This window comes from Metopolophium dirhodum, chromosome 1 (assembly GCF_019925205.1).
Source record: "Metopolophium dirhodum isolate CAU chromosome 1, ASM1992520v1, whole genome shotgun sequence".
NCBI lineage: Eukaryota > Metazoa > Arthropoda > Insecta > Hemiptera > Aphididae > Metopolophium > Metopolophium dirhodum.
Genome location: NC_083560.1, coordinates 131,322,719 through 131,344,668, shown reverse-complemented (window position 1 = coordinate 131,344,668; position 21,950 = coordinate 131,322,719). Strand labels below are relative to the sequence as shown.

The following is a 21,950-nucleotide window of genomic DNA, read 5'->3' as shown; positions in this document are numbered from 1 at the left end:
TTGTATAAGACACCAAATATATTGTGACAAACGCTATTAAATTTAAAAAAAAAGTAATTGATTGTTATTAAAACAATACAGCTGACACACTAGATTAAGCGTTCTGCCTTCAAGTTAACCATTGTCCATTACACAGTCTATTTTTCATGTATAAAACGTAATACTGATTGAGAGTTGTTCATTGTCCATCTCAAGTTTTTCAATAAAAATAAAAGTTTCACTCGTAGTATAATTTATTTTATATTAAATAAAATATATACATTTTAATAGGTAGTAATAAATATAAAAAAAGTAATCGTAATATTGCTATGTACACAAAAATAATACCAAAAATAAATAATTAATAAACGAGAATAGGATACATAATATTATAACTGAAAGTAAATAATACTAATATTATATTAGTTACTTATAAGTAACAATTTAAGTAAACAATAAATTTAATGGCACATGACTACATGAGTACAAAATTACAGCGCAACTCATGCAAGTAATACGTAAGGCAATTTATTAAAATTATTAAAGAATATTATATATTATTAATACGTATTGTACAAAATAATGATCTATAGCAGTTAATGAGTGTGTGTACAGTACGAAAGTGTCCATAATAATGAACAATATTTACATAACAATCATATGTGTGAGTCTTATACCTAAATTCAATCAACTATATAATAATAAATATTATTCCACAACTATTTATAACTACTATATTATTAATATTTACAATTTAAAAATAAAAGTTATGAGGATGTCAACGCACTATTCGTTTTCTCTCTCTAGCCCACGCGCAACATAGACAAAACGTATTTACGCAGAATCATTTTTCCTATGTTTTTAAGTAATCTTAGAGTAAAATCACCCATTACAAAAAATATTGAGAATAATATTTTTGAGGGAATGACATTTAAATGCACACCATTTTTTTGTTTATTTTGAAAGTCAAATAACAATAAAATATAAAATCGATAAGTCATTCCCTCAAAAATATTATTCTCTATCTTTTTTTTAATGTGTGAATTTATTCTAAGATTAATTAAAAACATAGAAAAAATGATTCTGCATTAATGCGTTTTGTCTATGTTTCGCGTGGGCCAGAGAGAGAAACAAATAGTGCGCTGGCATCCTCGTATGATTTATTGACTAATTTTGAGACCTATACGGATACACGTGGTTTATTGTTTTTTGTTTAAAATATTTCTAACAAATATAATAACAAGTTAGGAACTGTCCCAGTCTGAAGTTTAGGAATAGGTGATAAATTAAAAAAAAAATGATTACACCTACCTATGTACCAAAATTACTATCATTTAATCGCTATTTACTGTTCGGTAATAATTTCACTGGCACTGCGACAGCATAATTTTCGTCCTCGGAATTCTGGTCTTATCTTTATTGTGGTCATGACTGTTTTGTGGACTGTGGGCGTCTTCTTCAAAATCGTCCAGCTATTGCTGTAGGTCGTCCGTCTGAGTCGAACAATTTGATTCCTTGCGGAAAACGTACTCGTGCAACAGGCTCAGTTTTTTTGCCTATACAAATTTAAGACATTTAATACTACCATAAATAAGTTAAAAATTATAAGAACATTTTCTGATTTAATTTTGTTTGTTAGATACGTATGCAACGGTCCCCACCGCACCATTATCAAAAAATGTAATTTATTAGACCGGATATTATGACGTAGGTATAGTCGAAATTACTGGTCAGGCCAGTCAGACCATAGCCTGACCTAATACTGACCGGATAACATACCGACTTAATAGAATTTAAAATTAAAATTAAAAACTTTTTTTGTTATTAGAATTACTTTCTTATTCATAATTTTGCCTGTCCTAACAACATTTTCTATTTTCGCTAATGCGTAGTACTAAAGTATAGTGTATAGATCATGTACTATGGTTGTAGCCATCAAGCTAATTCTCGATGCCATAATGAATACATGAGTTCTAGAGCCCGACTGTATGTGAGTATGCGCATAATTCTGTTTGCGGTAAGGTCAATCGCGCAGTAATTACTAATAACCAAGGCGCTCTAGCTTTTTCAATTATTGTGGCATCAAATCTAATACAAAGACATCAAATATGTCTACACGTTTTATAGTACATGATTTAAAGTACCTACGTACGTACCGTATCATAAAATAATTTTTGGCAATCTTCTACAGTTTTTTGTACCATAGTGTCTTGTGACTTTACCATGTCTACGGCGTCGTCATCAGCGATAGTGCTCGTTGTGGTGTCGGCATCGGAATCTTCGTGACCGTCGGTTGTCTGCAGATGCTGATAAAACAGAGACAATTCGAATTTATTTATTTTAAATATTAAACATGTTGGTAGGTAGGTACATTATTAAATATTTAAGCCTCAACGTACTGCATGCTATACACAAACATTATATTATAGGCACTTACTGTTGCTATAATGGTAGCCTCCTCACCGAGCTGAAGTCCCTCGACTTCAGTTCTATTTTGCTTGAGGTATGTGCTTGATAATTCCAGCGAAGAATAATTGTAGAAATCCCGGAAAAGCTCAGTCACGCCACCACTGTCATTCAAATAATTAATTATTGAGCTCTTCATATTTTCTTTAAAAACTCGGGTTGTCTGACGCAAACCTCGAAGTACACTCTCCTGGTCGGTGCAGAGGAGATTGTTTTCTTCAACTAAATCATTAATCTCAATTTCGTGCTGTTTGACCAAATTATTAAATTTCAATTGCATACACTGTACTTCTTGATCATGATCTTTACGCATCTGGTCTTTAAGTTCACGCATGCTTTTCAGCGCGGCCTCTTGCCGTATTCCCTGGTAATAATTTAAATTTCGCAAATGTTGAACTAATGTCTCATGACTTCTTTGTAAGTTATCGACCATCACCCCGTGGTTTATTTCCAATTCCCCAATTTTTGATTGAAAGTAAATTTGTAAATTTCTCATTTGTACTTCGTGATCGATTTGTAAATTTAAAACCGTTGCCTCGTGTTCCGCTCGCAGCTGATCAATTTCCTCTTGCCTATTCGTGTTTACCGCATCGCCGTTCTCGGTACATCTCAGTTGTTTTTTCATATTGCTAACTCCAGCCTTAGTATCTTTTTTATTATCAGCACAAATACTAAAACTGCTAGTCTACAATAAACCAAAAATTAAAAATTAATATATTTAAGATATTTAAGTGTCAGTGTTATCATTTATCGATTAAATCGAAGTATTAAATTATACATTTTTTACATTTTTGTTGCTATTGTTGTGAGCGGTAAAATTTCATTCATAGTCCCAAATTATGCCACACTAATACTTCTTAAATATAACAAGTATCAATTTATTGTATATTATATATAAAACGAGGACAAAAAAAATGAATAAATAAATAAAACCTACAAGGAACAGGTTAATACAGAAAAGTTTATATAGTTGATGATACTATTGTAGCATATTTAAAAGCAATGCTAAATCACCTATTACAACGACAAGCTTGACAACTGCTGTAAAGCAGAGTGGTACCCAATTGACCACCTTTTTTATTTTTATTTTTTATATTTTTTTTGTCTGTGTACACGATAAGTAGTCGAAATAATGCTTCGATTTTTAACTTCAGTATCTTGTTCGGTGGGAAAGAGAATCTAGTCGGTGATTTGAGGAGGTTAATATTCCCAGTAGATTTCATAAGTGCCGGAAAAAACAACAATTTTCAACAAAATTGATTTTATTTTTTGGTGTACCTAACTCTAAAATTAATAACCATAGATATATGCAATTTTTTTCTAAATGTTTATATTAAAAATACATAATCACAATTTTTTTTATAACCTTAAAGTTCTAATTTTGAAAAATACGTAAAAATCACGAAAATGTGCAAACTATTTTGAGCTAGAAATTCCAACATTTTTTTCTAAGATTCTAAGATTTGAAAATTGAATATAAGATTCCTCATAAGTATTTCAACCTTTATCAAAAAATAATAAAAATATCTACCGGTAAGTCTAATTAAATATTCATAAGAGTTTGAAGTTTAATTAGATATTCTCTCGATTTCTTTCAATTGAGCAGTTGAAAAATATAAAAATGAATAAACACAATTTTTTTTATAAGAATTTAAATTTAAAAATTCTTTTGTGGTTAAAAGTTTAAAAAATTTTCAACTTTTATAGCCAAGGATTGAAAATTTAAAACAATGTTCCACGTAAATAGGTAAATAAATTACTTTATTCACAATAATATCATCAATCAATATACTTAGTATGTTTATACCTATATCAAATGCTGGCTGACCGTTTTCGCTCAGAACAATATATGGTTATTAAACAAGTGGGGTGGTTAAATTCACGACATGCGACAGTTACTTTTTAGGAAAACCTAAGATTCTTATTGCTTTATTTCAAAGTAGAGTAATTATTAATGTATTATGTCACCTGCGGGTTGTTCTCAACGTTCTCACCACACTGCATTTTGATTAATAGTAACGTGCTTCGTCAATAACTCAATAGTATGTTCCCCTTAATGGTCGGTGAGTACTGGATGGATCAGCGATTCTCAACCTGGAGGGTCATCAATCATAAAATATCAATACATCAAATAAAATAGCTGGTAATATTTTTTACCTTTTTTAGTATAATAAATTTATTATGTTCTTATAATTTGTATATTAATACAATAATAATCATTATAGTTAGAAACAACTGTATAATGCTAATATTACAAAAGGGTTGTTAAAAAAGGCAACCAATTTCCCTCAAAAGTAGCCTTTTAGATACCAATTCTCCCCCCCCCCCCCACAACTATCTAGACAAAAATTCACCAATTGCCCAACCAATAATATCAGTTGCCATTACATATTATTATACACACGATTATAATATCAACCTGTAAAATAGGGGAAATAAATATTTTAATAATAATAATATTTTTAGTAAAATAATAAATACAATAATTTTAATTATTATAAGCAGCATAAAATGTAAAATGTTTGATATTTGCAATTATATAATAGATACCTATTATAGTATAGTAGGTATTATATTTCTCCCGCTGCAGCAAAGAAGGTCGTATCTCTGTTTCCACAATTTTTTTTTTTTCAAGTTCTATTAACTATTTTTGTGCAGTTCCCGCTAAACTGATAGTATCATAAAACAATCAAAAACGTCCTATACAATAAAATGCAGTTACTACCTTCGTGGGAACTACACAAAAATAGTTATGAGAACTTGAAAAAAAAAAGATTGTGAAAACAGAGATACGACCTTCTTTGCTGCGGCGGGCGATTTGTAATATAAAAATGCAAGTAATATTGTAATAAAAAATAGTATAAAATGATAGACAGTAAACAATTTGAAAAAAGATGAGTAAGTTGATGTCACTTTGCTGTACAGTAGGTTACAATTTGGTCACTGTTTTCTGGATAGTATTAAATTTGAATTTGACGACAACTGGTACCGCTATGCTGTACAGTAGTTTTTGTATTTGTCAACCTATTTATTTTTACTATTTTTAGTATTTTTTGTATTTCTATTCCTATATCTAGATAAATCTATATTATAAAGAGGAAACATTTGGATGTTTGTAACGAATATATTCAAAAACTACTGGACAAATATAACATACACATTACAAGTTACAACGACATGCTTGACAACTAGTACTGTACAGCAGAGTAATACCCACTTGTCAACCTTTTTTTAAATTTTATTTTCATTAACTTAATTTTTAACTTAACCGATTTTTATTGATATAAACTTAATAGTAACTATTAATAAAATCTGTTTCGTAGATTTATAAAATATAAATAATTAAATAATAAATATAACAAAATTAAGTATCTATTATTAGTATTATTGATGATTCATATTGCATAAACATTTACTTTTTAGTCTTTATTATTTTAAATTATATTACTGGCTTTTGATAAATTAAAAAAAGAAAAATAATAACTGAACTTAAGTTAGTAAGTTAATTGTAAGTTTCCATATAACTTTTAACGTACCTAACTGAGTTAAAAAAAATGATAATAATCATTAACTTTAAACTTTTAAAAATGTTTTCTATCAAATTAATCTCGATTCAAAATAAATTATCGTGAACTTATCAAGGCATGGAACAAAATTCTGATATAAACATTTGGTATCTACAGTAATTATGTTTGTGCATATTTAAAATTTTGTAATGTGTAAGAGCACATTTTTAAATAATGTTTAAATAATAACCATGAAGAGTTCATCGGTATTTTTTTTTTTTTAAATAGACACGTAGGTACTTACATCTTCATTAATTGTGTTATAAAATATATTAATGCAAACATTACAATTATATACAATATAATATAGCAACAATAACTATAACTAAGATTATAATAAGTTATCTAATAATTATTGAAGGCATCATAATAATATTGTACGTTAATGATTCATTATATCATATTATCATTATTAAGAATTAAGAGGACGTCACACGCTCATATTGTGTTGTATCCATCTTACACGTATTATTATATGACATAAAAAAATATTCGTTCGCTAGTTTCAATAGTGTGCTGTCAGTTTTGATATTAGAGTGAATTTACCTAATATCAAACTTTTAAGTAATAACATTATCTGTGTTCATTCGTTGGTTTTTTACAGTATTTAAATTTTTAAGTGAGTTATGAGTATGAATGGCTGTATACTAACTGAGTCCCAGTATAACCTTTTATGACGAATTGAGTCCCGGGTTGTTTTGGAATTGAGTCCAGTGAAATTTTAGGTATAATACTAATTGTCCATGTTTTAATACTAACTGAGTCCTGTAAAATTAAAAAAAAAAAACATTTTCCTTCCCATTTTTACAGACTTGGGACTGTCTGCAACAAAAAATTCTACAGGTATGGTTAAAAATGTTTTTTTTTTAATATTTTATAATATAATATATATAATAATGTAGGGGTATAATATAATATGAATAATTTGTGTATAATTAAATAAATGTAGATAATGATAAAATAACATTTTTATATTGGTAAGAATTTATGGGATAAGCATTGTACATATTCAAATCTCTTTATTGTGTTCGGCTGAAACAGCTGCATTTGATGGCTGATTTCTTTTTCTTTTTCTTTTATACAATTTCTTGAATTAATTATATGAAGACTTCTAGTTTTTATATACGTTTCTCATTGTACATTAAACAAAATGTTTATTAATTGGTAAATGTTTGGATGGGCTGAATAAAACATTGCATTAATTTTCGAATGAAATGATTCACAACTATTGATGGTCCTCGCCAATGAATAAGTAAATGAAGCCCACATTTCTGGAGGATATTGTGAGCTTTCAGTTATGTAATTTTCTAATATATAGTCAGTAACACGTTCCACTCAATAGTCTTGAGGTAAATTAGAAATTAAGTCATCGGTGAAGCAATCATTAATATCTGGCGGGTTTAAAAACGAAAGCCCAAAAAATGTTTTTAAATATTTACCAATTTCAGAGTTTTTATTTTTATATTCATTAACTAGACCCAATGATTGGATTTGTCTAAACAATGCTTGTCCCAAATGGAATCGACAACCCCTAAGTCGTGTTGATGGCCAAACTTTATTTACGGCAACATGAATTGCCATTACAAAATCAGCAAACACAGTTTTAGGATTAAAACATAAATTAAGTTTTTGAAATTCTGAAATTATTAATTGAAAAGAAGCCTCATACGTGGTTGAAGCTTTGTCCAAAAGTAAACAAAATACCAAAGGTATGTAGTTATTATTTTTCATTCCGTGGATAGTAAACAGTTGAGTAAACTAAAATATTATTTTTTCCCGTTCAGGTATAGAGACTCAATTAGTATACAGTGGTATGAACGACATAAATATTTTAAAATTCTCATAATTCACTAAAATACTAAAGTATTGTAAAAAACCAACCAAATCCACTCTAATATCAAAACTAACAGTACAGTATTGAAATTGGTCAACGAAAATTTTGTATGCCGTCCGTGTGTAAGACGGAGATATTTCATCCGCGTGCAACGTCAACTTAATAAAAAATGGTTCAACAGAAAAATGCATAAATTTTTTATTTTAATGTGTTATTAATTAACGTATTTAGAAATACCTATAGCACCTGTATAATACATTTTATTCTTATAATAAGCATAAAAAAAACTGGGAATGAATTCGTTAATTGTATCACACACAATTAATGTGTACAAAATATTTAACCTAAATTAAAAACACATTATACCAACAGTTTACATAGCAAACTCAGGAACTCAGATGGACTAAAATATTTTACAACCATTTTTAAATCTTTTCCAACCGCATGAACATATTACTAAACAAAAAAATAAATATTATATCTAATGTTTACAAAATATCAAAAATTTCGTTGAATTATAAAAATAAATAATATATTTTTTTTTAACATTAATTCTTTATTAGAAAAAAATCAGGGAGGTCGTTTCGCTGTATAGTAGATGTCGAGTGTACCTCGTCATTAAGTACCTAGCCACCTAGGTACCAAGTAGGTTACGGTAATAGTATAAATGTGTAATAGATGATGTGAAGTATGTATTTAACTTAAATCTGAATTCAATGATATGATACGATTGTTATACGAAAAACAATTCTGAGACAGTTTAGACTCTAGAAAATAATTCTAATGATATTTTATTATATATTTATATTGATATTAGTTAGGTATACGCAAAGGCGGACTGGCCAGAAGGTATTTAACGACTGTTTTGGAATGGAACAGCATTATAGCCGCTGCCGCTCGTCCGTGAACAGCATGGTGCGGTAGGTCGCTGCAGCCAGCTGTCGCGACTAGCCGTGGCTTGGCCATCGTACCTTAGCGTTTGAAGTTCAAATTTTGACAAAATTCGTCATTAACATTATCTACATAATTCGGCAAAAAGATCCAAAATATTTTGAAAATTACCTATATCACGTCTAGAAAACTTTTATATAAATATAAAAATATAATATTTGGGGAATATTTTAAGACTACAGTTACCTATTCATTTTTGAATTGCGAGCAATAAAAAAACAAAATTCTTAATAAAAGAAAACATGCAGGCTGTAGTAACCGGTGGAGTACGATTGCGCGCAGTGCCGAAATAACGAAGAACATAACTTTGACTATTCAAAAGCGTACGATTGCGCGTAAAAATAGGTGCGACGTTTCCAAATTATTATTAGAATTTAAATAATTATTATTATAAAAAAATATCGTTAAATCTATAAACATAAAATAAAACAGATACTTTATATTCACACTCAGTCTACCTCATAAAGGAAAATAATAATAATTATAAATAAAAAAATATTCATTAAAAAAAATCATTATATAAAATAACAGAAAATATCCGAATAGATGAATACAATTTTAATTTTAAAACCCTTATACCGATTTCCAATTATGGCAAAATACTTAAGTAAATTATATAATTATATATTTACCGTGCACCTGTTATCTGTATATTTGGTAGCGTTGCTTAGAAGTAAAAATAATTTCACGCGCGCAACCGTACGCCTAAAAAGGTACCGCTGATAAGGACTGCGCGCAATCGTATTCCAGCTGTATAGTAACAATGTAATTGTTTAAGAGGACGTCACACCCGAATGTGTTGTCTCCGTCTTACACACATATGACATAGATAAAATGAGTTTACGCAGTCTGAGTATAGAACTCGGTCAATTTTGGTGATAGAATAAAGACACCTATTACAGAATTAAAAGATGACAATATTTATTTTAGAGGGCAAAACGTTGAGTTTTTTTAATAAATTAAAATTTTGAAACGTTAAAGAGATTTTAAAAATGTTAAAATTTTTCTATTTCTAAACCATATACCTAATGAACGTTATATTGGATATAATGAAAAAACGCAACAACTATCCCTTAGAAATATTGACACATTTTTTCTACATCGTACGTGTGTAAGACGGAGACATCACATGCGTCCTCTTAACTAGCTATTTAATAAGTATTATATTTTGTTCTAATCAACGTTACATTTTTTTTTGCTTTTAATATATAATTTACAATCATAAGAATATAAATTATAAAAACTACCTTAATTCAAAACAAAATATTTAAGAAATTCGATTGGAATACAGTTATTAAATTACAGCTAATACTTAATTACATCTATCAGTTTATTTTGTATACCTAATATTGTATAATAATAATATACAAAAGTACAATAATGATATAATATTATACTGACCAGTGACAACGGTGATGACGATGACGAAAAGGTATTGATGTATGGGCCGCTGCTACGATTATAATATAATAGGTAGTATACTACCTGTCGCTGACCAAAATCTGAACGTGCGTCGTACAAGCAGACATACAGACCGTGGAATGACAACAATAAAAAACGCACCTCGTGACTGTGGCGGTTTCCGTCTGCGATTACCACATATGCCACGGATTCAGGAATGCCAACCCACTTTTTCTCCCTAGTATTGATATAAAAAACTCCCTGCGTTTCCCTGACTGATACCAACCCCCTCCCAAAAAAAGGTATTTTCCCCAGTCAATATTATCAATTTTAATCACAACTGCTTTATCATGAATAATGAATATAGAATATAACTATAAAATATAACCAGTGAAACATGTAGAATATGTATAGAATCCCTGCCATCAGATTCATATTTATTATTCATATTTTTAATTAATTTTCCAACTGTTTTACGTAAAATTATCGCCAAACAGTTTTTAGTAAACCGTTTGCTCTCGACACCTCCGCTAAAACGCGTTTTATATTTAGCGATATCTAAGACAATATTATAATTTATATCGCATATTTATAGAATTGTAAGTTCTATAAAATCCCAACCATGGTAATAAATATAGGGACTCAAGTACATAAAATTTACTGCCTGTCACATGAAAAATTAGAATTTTCTAAAACCGGTTGTAACCAGTAACCAATTTCCGAAAAAACTAATTAACGGTTATTAACGATTAACGTTAATCCATTGTGTTTAGGATATTTTTGAAGAAACAACTACCGGTTAACGTAATATCAATATAAAGCGATAACCGTGGAAATTTATAATTATAATGGTACAATATATTATAATATAATATCTTAATAGGTATATAGTATATTGTATATACTTCGGAAAAACTGTAGTGTTACCTATTATTTATTACGGTAACTATTTATTATAGGTAGTAAATACTCACTACAATACTAAACATACTGATTTTAGACTTACAGTAGGTACTAGGTACGCATCTTCCAAGAATATATATATTTTTTTTTGTTTTGGTAAACGTTTTTTCTTTTGGATATTATTTCCACGGGTATTTATTCCTCGGGTATTTTTACCGATTACCATACATTGGGTGTCTTGTGGGTCATTCGTCACTGTAATGGATGGAGTTAAATTTGAATTCAATGATATAATATCATCTGCACTAACCATATTTAAATAGACTGCTTGTATTTAATATAATATTTACAGTTAATAATTTGTGATGGAACTTTACTTATTAGGTTAATACTTACATGTGAAAAACTTTGAGTTGGTTGTAAAGTTTGGACAGTAGAAATATCTAAATAATTTTTTGACGTGTACCTATTATAATATATTGTTTTGAAATGTATTAAATTAAATTTATATGTAAAATATAGAGCGTTCTGTAAAATAGTTGTTTAACAGTGAAAACTTTAAATTCTTCAAATAGTTTAACAGGGGAATATGAATATTAGATTACATATGATTTGGGTTTATTTAAAATTATCATTATAATGCTTTTTTGAGCATTCAGTATCTTATTACTAGCTTGCTACAATTCCTAAACCATCCCAGGTTAGCTATATCACATTGTAGAATAGACTGACAATAGGTATTGTTTATTGTTTATTAAATATCATTGTATGATTCGTTTGGGATAACATTTTTAATGATTCATGTAGCGGATTACATATTATGTGTGTTACCGTTACATAATATACTGTAAAGTATAAGTATAAACATAAATAGTAAGAATAAAGTAGAAGGCTGTATACATAGTATAGTTATCCGGGAACACTTATACACATTCAATTATTGGCACATATAAGACACTCCATGTTAAGTTAGTTAATTCCTGGTTCAGCCATCCGCCACTAAGGAACTTCGGATGACCATGCTGTTAGTAAGTCTTTTGATATTTTGTATTTAATAAGAATTGTGTATTTAATGAATATTGTCAAGGCACCCATTAGGGGGTGCAAGGAGGCGATATGTCACCCCTCTAAACAAAGGTGAAATTATTGTAATTTTTTGTAATTGTAAATAATAAACTATTTTTACTGATGATATTATAATACATGACATATTACATAGGTACATTGTTTATCTATGTTGTGTATTTATTTTCTATTATTTAACAAAATCAATTTGGTTGGTTCTTAGTTATTTTTTTATGGTATTGTCCCTAGGTTCTGATTGATGGGCACCCTTGTGTAATAATACAAATATATCAACTAGAACTTAATATTTGATCTATCTTTCCTGAAGCTTCCGAGTAACAGTTCTGAAAACCCTCACTAAATTATCTAAATGTAACAGGTTCTCTAATCTCATTACAGTATTTATAATAGGTTCATTTTCATTATCATTAATTATTAAAAATCTTAAATGTAGTATTGCGTAGTACCTATTATAATATAATATTATATTGGCATATGTAAATCAAAATCAACTTCATCAGTGAATACTACTCTTGATTAAAACATTTGAAAATCTAACATATTTATGTACTATCATAGTACATAAATATTCATCATCAAAAGTATTGCAGTTACCATTATTTTCATACTTCCGAGCATTGTTTAGTAAAATTTGTTTGATAGCCTTTTAAGTTGTACAACATTGGGATTGTTATTCGTCCCACCCATTTGTTTCATTTAGCCAATTAATTATTCTAAATGATCCTGTGAAAACGTCTAAGTAAGTATATAATTTAAATTCAAAGAAATATTTCCAATAATTGATCTAGAAATAGCAAAACATATTACAAATGATTCTTTTATTTGTTGTAGTGTTATACTTTATACTAAATGGTTTGTTAAAACTCAAGAGTGTATAAATATGTAATTAAAGCAGGGCCTTGCACCCGAATCATTTATTCGGGTTTCGGGTTTCGGGTGCTGGATGTATTTGGGTGTTCAAACGGTATCCGGCCAAAATAGCGAAACAATTACCGCGAATGAAAAAATCGCGAATTAATAATAGCGTAAATAAAAATAGCGAATTGTAAAAAAGAGCGAAAATACATAATAGCGAAAAGAGAAACATCTGTCTGTCGGGTTGCTTATATGACACAGTGTAAAAATCAAACATATTTGTTACAATAAAAAATGGATAAAAATAGCTTATAAATGAGATTAATAAATTTAAAAAAGTAAAGCATACAATAAAATATGGAGTGATCATGGAATATAAATGAAAAATCATTATATTTAGTGTTTATTTGTCTCTTATATATTTTTTGAATACATTCATTATAATTATAATATCGTTAAGTTCTAATAATAAGTATTTATAGTAGCAATAATAATAATTTTAAATAAAATAATTATATTCAATTTAAATATAATTATATTTAGACATTCAGTGACAAATTATATGCTATACCTTTTATGAAGTTCTTATTCTCATTAGTATATGTATAAGTTAAATAATAATTAAGATAGCATATTGACGATATCAGTAGGTATAACGATATTATTGTGACCTACCTGCATAGGGTTTTGTCCTAAAATTATTTCCCTGCGAGATATTTAAAATGATATATAATTTTAAGTTTCGTTATTATGCATTATCGCTTATTTCAAAATTCGCTGTTTTTATTTACGCTATTATCGATTCGCCATTTTTACATTCGCGGTAAATTGTTTCGCTATTTTGGCCTAGACCCGTTCAAACACCCGAATAAAAAATTTAAACAAACATTTGGGTTTTTAAAACCGTTATTATTCGGGTTAATATTGGTTAATAGGGGTGCTGAGAAATCTGGATAAAACAGAACTTTTGATGACCCCCCCCCCCCAAAAAAAAAAAAACAGTAAGTGTTCATGTTTATGTTATTTATAATAAAATATAAAAGTTTTACCCAAATTCGCAACGTTTGTTTTTAACTAAACTAGGTTAATCAATGTACAGTAGTTACCTTTTTCTATGAACTATAAGAAATAAGACAATGGGAAACTAATTATTTAAATACCTATTCGTTTTATTATAGGCATTAGAGTTCACGTAACTCAATTTTTTTTACTATATAACATGTCTAAAATCTAAATAGGTACTGGACTTTAATTACATACTAGCATAATTAAAAAAAAAATTGTACTTATTAAAAATATTCAGAAAAATTGTATTTGATAAGCAAACAAAAAACAGTCATCAAAAATCAAAATGTTTACAAGGCTTTCTGTGGTCAAAAAATAGTCAACTTGCTAGAGCCTAATCCCATTTAAAAGTAAATACAAAAACATAATGAATAGGTATATTTTACAAAATCAACAGTTACGACAGATTGATATTTTGATTTTGCATAATGTTACGTACCTATATAACAGAATAGGTATTGATTATTTTGTGATGACTTAAAAATTAAAAAAATTAATCTTTATAAATATTATGAATAATATTATTATACTATAACTAAAAGGTAGTATAAAAAATATATAGGTACTTATAAATTGTACGATGAAATAATGATACAAATGAAAATTGAGTAGGTACGTAGTGAGAGGCGTGTCGTAGACTCGTAGACCGAATGTGATACAAATTACAAATGTACAATTTCCCACATACCAACACCAAGTCGATGGATATAATAAATAATAAAATATTAAAATGTTTAAAATAGATGGCCATAGGGGCGCTGACTGTTGATCCATAGACAAATAAAATAAAATATAAATTATGATTTCGTGATTACCGAAACACTGGTAAATAATAAATATAGCCGCATATTACGATATTCGAGTTACTAAATTAGATATTATAGGACATAGGTAATTGCGCTTTGGAAGTTCGTCGCAAATAATGAAATAACACAAGTTATTATTAGTTATTAGTGTTTGGTATTTTGGTCACGGCTGTCAATACTTTCAGTTTTGTTGAGACCACGTCTATTTTATATTGCTATTGGCTATATTTGGATTTATTTTACTAATAAAGTAATAAAGTAATATTATTGATTATTTAACTCTACAAAATCGAACTCACCACAAGAAATACATAGGAAATGATATGTCGCATGAAGAATGAGAAAAAAAATTATTCGGGATTTCGGGTTGACCCGAATATTTATTCGGGTTTTGGTTAACACGGGTGTTTTGAAAACAGAATCATTCGGGTTATACGGGTTTCGGGTGTTTGATTTTTTAAAGGTGTTTAGGGGTGTTAAGGGTTCGGGTTAAATCGGGTGCAAGGCCCTGATATTAACTTAACTTAACTAAGTTAAAAAAAATCATTAACTGGCCCAGCCTTGAATATAACAATATACTCAATATAACAAATCATAAAGATGGCTATTAAATAACAAGAATAAACTAAATTAAATGATTTTATCACTGATAAGATGTAATTTTACGTTTTATACGTTGTTTTGTTTAAAAAGTGTTTGATATTTTCCGATTCAATATTTTGTAACCTCTTTGAAAACATATTTTATGATATTATAAACATAATCAGTATGAACGATAGAAGGATATCCCGTAATCCGTATACCGGTTGATAAAAGGGGGAATGTTTTAGCACATTCACAAAAGCCGTCACATCCAATGAATCAGTAAATTGTTATGTTCAATCTTAACAGTACACACGTTAAAAACGTCGTCACAAGAACAGGTTGGTTGAAGCAGGTGTATTCAAATTTCAAGGACACGTAGAAGGTCTGTACTGATATACAAGTCTTACATTATAATGTAGTTTAACATTGCAAACACTAAACACTAACTAACATGCGATAAATTATTAATAAATAATTCTGAATTATTTCCGGCTACTAAATTTGATTTTCTTGTTGGTAGTTGACAACACAAACTAGCCAGTGTTTGGCTGATTTTAATGTAAAAAAACTTACTTTATAATATTATAATTTATAATATATTTTATACATTTAATTATATGTCTGGTTTGCAGTGGTAGTTTTCACGGGATGACAAGGGAGGCACCCGTAGAAAATGAAGAGATAACACAATTTAGAATTATTGTTCCTGATTAATTTTAAATTAATGATTACGTACTTTACCTATTTCAATTGTAATTGAGAATAATTTTGAAATAACTGGAATTCCGAATTCCGAATAATATGTTGTAAGAATAAAATATTATGAATCAAGAGGACGTTACACCCACATGTGTTGTCTCCGTCTTAAATGTTACAAATGTAAAACATAGCAAAAACTGTTTTTCGAGGGTAAGAACTACTCAGGCTGTAGTGTAATTTACATTTAAACCATTAATTATTCAATGATTTTAACAAGGTTTATTCGGTTTTCTTAGAATTTTATTATGGATATAAAAATTAATGTTTATTAGAAAGTTTTCTAATTTAATCTATATTTTAAATATTTATTTATTTGTTTATTTTAGAATTTATATTTGTAGATAAACAAGACAGGTTTATATTATAGTTTACAATAAAAGAAAAAATAAAAACAAAAAAAATACATAAAATTATCAAAAGAAAGATAATAAAGTTAATAGTGTTTTATACAACAAAGTGGGAATAATTAATATTAAACTACCTATGTATATTTCTTTCATGAAATTAATTATTTTATTTTTGTTGAATATTACATATTTACATGCAATTTGGCTTAAAAACTACTAGACTGTGATATCCATTATACTAATTATACTTAACACAGTTTAAACGAGGATTAACGCAACGTGTGTCTTTATTTTTAAATTTAAATAAAAATATAGGTAACATGTATAGAGGTATTATTATAAACATTTAAAGTATTGGTTGCTATTTTATTTATACAAAATAACAATAAATTGATTATTTTTTTTTTACAGAACAGGCAAATAAGTTGAATATCATCATTTATCAATCAGTTGTACAATGGAGTCCAGCAATTCAATTCTCGGTTGTTACATTTCTAAAACTATAAATCTAAGACGCTTTAAGACTGAGAATGCTAACAAAGATCAAATTGAAATGTCAGATGATATCATTGATCAGAAAGTATTTGAAAAATTAAAATCAATTAATCCAGATATTGATTTATCTACTCTAGCAGATGATGTAAAAGAGTGGGATAAAGAATTAGAGAAATATAATTTTCAAGCAATTTATGATTCGCCAGATTTATTATGTACTAGTCATGTTATTCCTATATACAGCTCCACTTCTAGTGATCTTCAAACCATTAAAAATAAAAACCACAAATTCAATAAGACCAAAAAAACTAAATTATATACTTCACTTCCCAGATTTTCTCCAGAAGGTAATATTTTGCCTGATCAAACTTTGTTAATTACAATTTCAACTTATCATCCATTTCATGAGAAGACAAACCAAATTCCTAATGAAACAGATATTCCACATTGTCAAAATACCATTCAATTTTATGACACACAAACTCTTCAGGATTTGAAACAAGTATTCAAGTGTAAAAATGAAGAAAGTGAAATCAGCGGAGATATAAGTAATAACATTCATAAACCATTAGGTAAATTCAAATTTTTATTTATATTCAAAAGTCCCTCTTGAGTTTTTGTATGGAAAATATATAAATTAAAATTGGTCAATAGATGGTTCAATAATTTATAGACTGTAAATAACCTCTTCTCAAATTATAATCTTTAAAGGGATTTAATCGATTATTTTATAGAATAGCTATAGAAAATTGTTTAGTCGTTATTACGTCTATCATATCATTTAACCATATAATCAAACATATCGATCAGTATTAAAGAATTAAGCATTATTTTAAGTATTTTGTAACTTATAAGAAAGTATTTTTTTCTTGCTTTTCACAAAGCCATCCTTTTTAATTTAAATGTATAAATATAATTTAATAGTTACTACTTATAAATTAGGAAGGTGTAATAATTATGTAACTAATAATTTATATTAATGAATCAAAATTACTTATCGATTAAATTATAAGCTGATTAAATAGTTTATAAATTGACCGATTATTGATTAAGTAATCAAGTAATTAATCATTTTTTATTAATCAATTTTATCGACTAATTGTGTATAATCATAATCGATGACTAAAAAAAATAATCAAACTGCTCTGCTGTCCGTTAGTTATAAGCTTTTTGGGCTCTAGACAAATATGTTGATCAGTGTACCTAATATTCATATTCATATAAAAAAATATATTGAATCCCTTTATATTATGTATAATTAAAAACATAATATACAAATTTAATAAGATGGATTATTAACTATTATTTTTTGTTTGTTTTTAGAATTCATAGAGAACTCAGATTTGAAGCACGGTTTGTTTTACATAAATAATAACATTTATGTTGACTCTTCACTTGTATCAATGAAGTATGCTGAAACAATGAAAAAATGGGCTTGTGATCATGGTCACACAATTGAAAATATACTATCTATGGATACACAACTTTTGGACTTGGAGGTATGCATCGGTCAACCGTATGTTTACCAACATTTAGGACGTTGTGAACATCTTTTTATATTTAATGAAATCAATATTGCTAAATCTAATGATTGGCTTATCCAGTCCAAATATCCAAGAGTCGTTAGTGTAGAAAAAGAGAAATTGAAGAAATGTATATATTGCTGTAAAAATTTAGCTACTATTGTTATGCTGAGCGAAAATGACAGGACCCTAGGAACTGTAAATCATATGTGTAAACATTGTTTTGAATCATATAACTATGATGATTTAGGTAATAAGATATCAAATTTCAAAGCTTATAGAACTGTAAAATGGAAAAATAACTAAATTACCTATGAATTAACTTATAAAGAACTTGGATTGATAAATTAAATTAAAATTTTTTTATTTGTTAATGAGTACTGGATTAAATACCTTATCTTAAAATTGCATAGCCAAGGTATTTTTTTGTAGGTAGTATTATAATTATAAGCAAATTAATAACTAAAAACACTTTTTTATGCTCCAATTATTATCAGTTAAGCTTTTATTACTCATTTTCATTTTCATGGTAATTTAATAATATAATAAATTATGAGAGTTCTGTGTACCTATTGTATTTAGTTTATAAGATATGATTAAATTATCTAGCAATAAGAAATATTATTATTTATAAACTAGGTTAAGAAACAACCATAGGGAATAAGTAAAATTCAAAATAAATCATTCTGTATTCACTACGCTAAGTACCTTACAACATAAAAATGATGTTATAGTAAATACCATAGTAATCAAATAGTAATTTCTTTGTATACTAAATACACATTTTTTAACACTAGGTTAAGATAACATTAACATAATAAAACAACAATTAGTATAATTTCACCCATAGTCGATAAGTACAATTTTACTAGGTTTAATTTATTTGATGATATACAAAGAATATGTGAGAACAGAAAAGTGGTTCAGAAGTGGTGATCGTGTGAATCAATCACTATTGAGCGCCGTTTTTTTAATAAAATGCTTATAATATCATATTTTGTTTGTTTATTTGTGTACGTCTGAATTTAACTGCGTATACTACAGAGAGGTCTAATTTGAAGTAGTACCTATCTTAAAATTTGACTGTAATATAAAATATAAATATACTTAATTAAAATATGTATTGATTTTAGAATGATGTGCATTTTAAATTTATTTTTGTATCCTAGGACACTTACCTAGTATAAAATATTAAAAAAATACTTTGAGCATCCTATGTTAGCAAATTTGATCTAGTTTTCACTTTGAATGGATAAAAATAAAAAATTCCCAATTCTCAATACTTATCAAAATAATCAAGAATTAAAAAAAAAATATGAACATAAATTGTTAAAATATTAATATTATTATTTTAATAATAATTGATTGGTAATCTAGGTTACAAAAAAGTTAGACCTTCTTTGCTCATAATCGCTTATACAATGATATATCATTGAATTCAAATTTAACACATCCATTACAGTGGTGTAGTACACACAACAGTCGAAACCAGACAAAACCTACTATACAGCAGAACGGTTACTTACTTGACAGCCGTTTGAATAAATACTTCCATTACACAATTGACAATATACAAATAAATTATATTTTAACTAAATTAGAATAATAATTGTACATAGTATATACATAATCATATTATAATAATGTTGTTAGTTATATAATATTTTTTTTCTGCATACAGTAAGAAAAATACTAAATCAGAATACTTCATTACTGTTTAGCAACTTATTATGTTGATTCATGGACACTTCCCCGTCTGCCATTTCCCCGTCAGACATTTCCCCGTAGCCACTTCCCCGTAAGACATTTCCCCGTACGACATTTCCCCGTCCATATTATATTATTTATATATTATAATGAATTTTAAAAAAAGTAATTCATAATTTATTGATCACGTAAATATAACATAATATACATTGTCGAGCTGTAATAGTAATAATGTTTTAATTAATTTTGTAGCTCTAAATTTTGAGCGATGCCAATTAAGTACTTATCCAGATAGACATTGACCAAAATGAAAAAAACAGCCTCTCATTTGTGTACCAGTATAAACATTAGTAAATGCTTCAATTAGACCATGTTCAAAATCAGTCATTATACTAATCGGACTTAAATTTTTTTCTAAAATCAAAAGTTCACGGGCAACTCGAGTAACTCTCTTTTGATTTGTTAGGTAAAAGTACAAAAACTAATGGCAATACCGCATTATATTTTATCGCATGTATGGATAGAATTTGAGTAAACAAATGTGGTGCTGATTTAAACGTGCCATCTATAAACCAATGACTTTGCTCAGACGCTAAAATCTTTAAATTATTTTTTGTTGAAAATAATAATAATCTATTATTGTCATCCACGCCACTATCGTATAGAAGAAATTTCTCGTTGTCTAAGGTAATATTATATGGTTCAAAAATAATTAACTCTGATAACATACTCGGGTTTGCTGGAGGTGCATTTTTTCGATGCCTTATTCGTTGAATGGTTTTTTTCATTGCATTAACTGTTGGTAAGGCGGCAGATACTGCATGAGAAGAACATGACATTTTAGCAACAATTTGTTGTGGAGTTGACTCAATTTGATTCGACATTTCTTTTATTTGTGCAATACATTTTTTAACACCAATGTCCTCATTATTTGGCGTATGATTATGCAGATCGTCTTTATGAAAAGAAACCTCACTATTTTTAGTATGTGCCCTTCCACGGCATTTATCAGTATTGTATTTTATACATTTCCAATAAGTTTTTTGTTTTTTTATATAATCTTTTTCAAAAATATATCCTGAGTACACTAGTAAGTCTTTTCCTTTTGAACTTTTCACGTAATTTAAAGACATTGTAAAAATTGTTAATGAAGTGAATTAAAATAACGCACTATAACAATAAGCAAAACAACGGACAAACACGGACGGCGTAAAACAAAATTAATTGAACATCAAAAGCGGATTGAAGACTGAACTGTAGGCCCGTCATCAGATTCGTCGTCACCGTATAAATCGTAGATAATATTACAGACAATCTATAATGTGTGTTGACTATTAGTTTATCTGCGTATTATTTGGGTTTGCACCGATAGCGAAAAATATCTATACAATTTGAAGCCGATTTCATTTAGATTAATGGATTAATGGGGATATATCGATATGTATACGTGATGTATAAATAGTACGAAATCGGAATTTTTATATTATTCTTTCAAGATTTTATAAATAATATAATATGGACGGGGAAATGTCGTACGGGGAAATGGCAGACGGGGAAGTGACCTGATACCATTATGTTAATATCGTAAAATTTGATATGAAAGAATTTTTGTATATTATAAG

General features: G+C 28.0%; 2 protein-coding genes across 3 annotated transcripts; one reads left to right on the top strand and one right to left on the bottom strand.

Annotated features, from left to right (window-relative positions):
• Positions 1-224: 224 nt before the first annotated feature.
• Positions 225-21,510, bottom strand: LOC132936552 (uncharacterized). The gene is made up of 5 exons (XM_061003293.1): positions 21,059-21,510; positions 4,414-4,539; positions 2,417-3,130; positions 2,136-2,285; positions 225-1,535 (listed from the first exon to the last, which is right to left on the bottom strand). Exons 2-5 carry the CDS (start codon positions 4,447-4,449, stop codon positions 1,452-1,454), a joined length of 984 nt encoding a protein of 327 aa, XP_060859276.1. The 5' UTR covers positions 4,450-4,539; positions 21,059-21,510; the 3' UTR covers positions 225-1,451.
• Positions 15,775-19,654, top strand: LOC132936032 (snRNA-activating protein complex subunit 3-like). 2 transcript variants are annotated; one of them, XM_061002693.1, is made up of 3 exons: positions 15,775-15,879; positions 17,015-17,670; positions 18,422-19,654. In XM_061002693.1, exons 2-3 carry the CDS (start codon positions 17,061-17,063, stop codon positions 18,925-18,927), a joined length of 1,116 nt encoding a protein of 371 aa, XP_060858676.1. In that variant the 5' UTR covers positions 15,775-15,879; positions 17,015-17,060; the 3' UTR covers positions 18,928-19,654. The 2 variants fall into 2 exon arrangements, with proteins under 2 accessions (XP_060858676.1, XP_060858677.1); XM_061002694.1 differs by lacking the exon at positions 15,775-15,879 and adding an exon at positions 16,292-16,406.
• Positions 21,511-21,950: the final 440 nt, after the last annotated feature.

What these genes read in the sequence shown, in the direction of transcription:
- LOC132936552 (XM_061003293.1), bottom strand. Translation starts at nt 4,449, where the DNA reads ATGCAGTGTGGTGAGAACGTTGAGAACAACCCGCAG. An exon ending in ACGTTGAGAACAACCCGCAG is followed by an intron (nt 3,131 to 4,413) that starts GTGACATAATAC and finishes GGTTTATTGTAG; the next exon opens with ACTAGCAGTTTTAGTATTTG. An exon ending in AGGCTACCATTATAGCAACA is followed by an intron (nt 2,286 to 2,416) that starts GTAAGTGCCTAT and finishes CTGTTTTATCAG; the next exon opens with CATCTGCAGACAACCGACGG.
- LOC132936032 (XM_061002693.1), top strand. Translation starts at nt 17,061, where the DNA reads ATGGAGTCCAGCAATTCAATTCTCGGTTGTTACATTTCTAAAACTATA. An exon ending in TAACATTCATAAACCATTAG is followed by an intron (nt 17,671 to 18,421) that starts GTAAATTCAAAT and finishes GTTTGTTTTTAG; the next exon opens with AATTCATAGAGAACTCAGAT.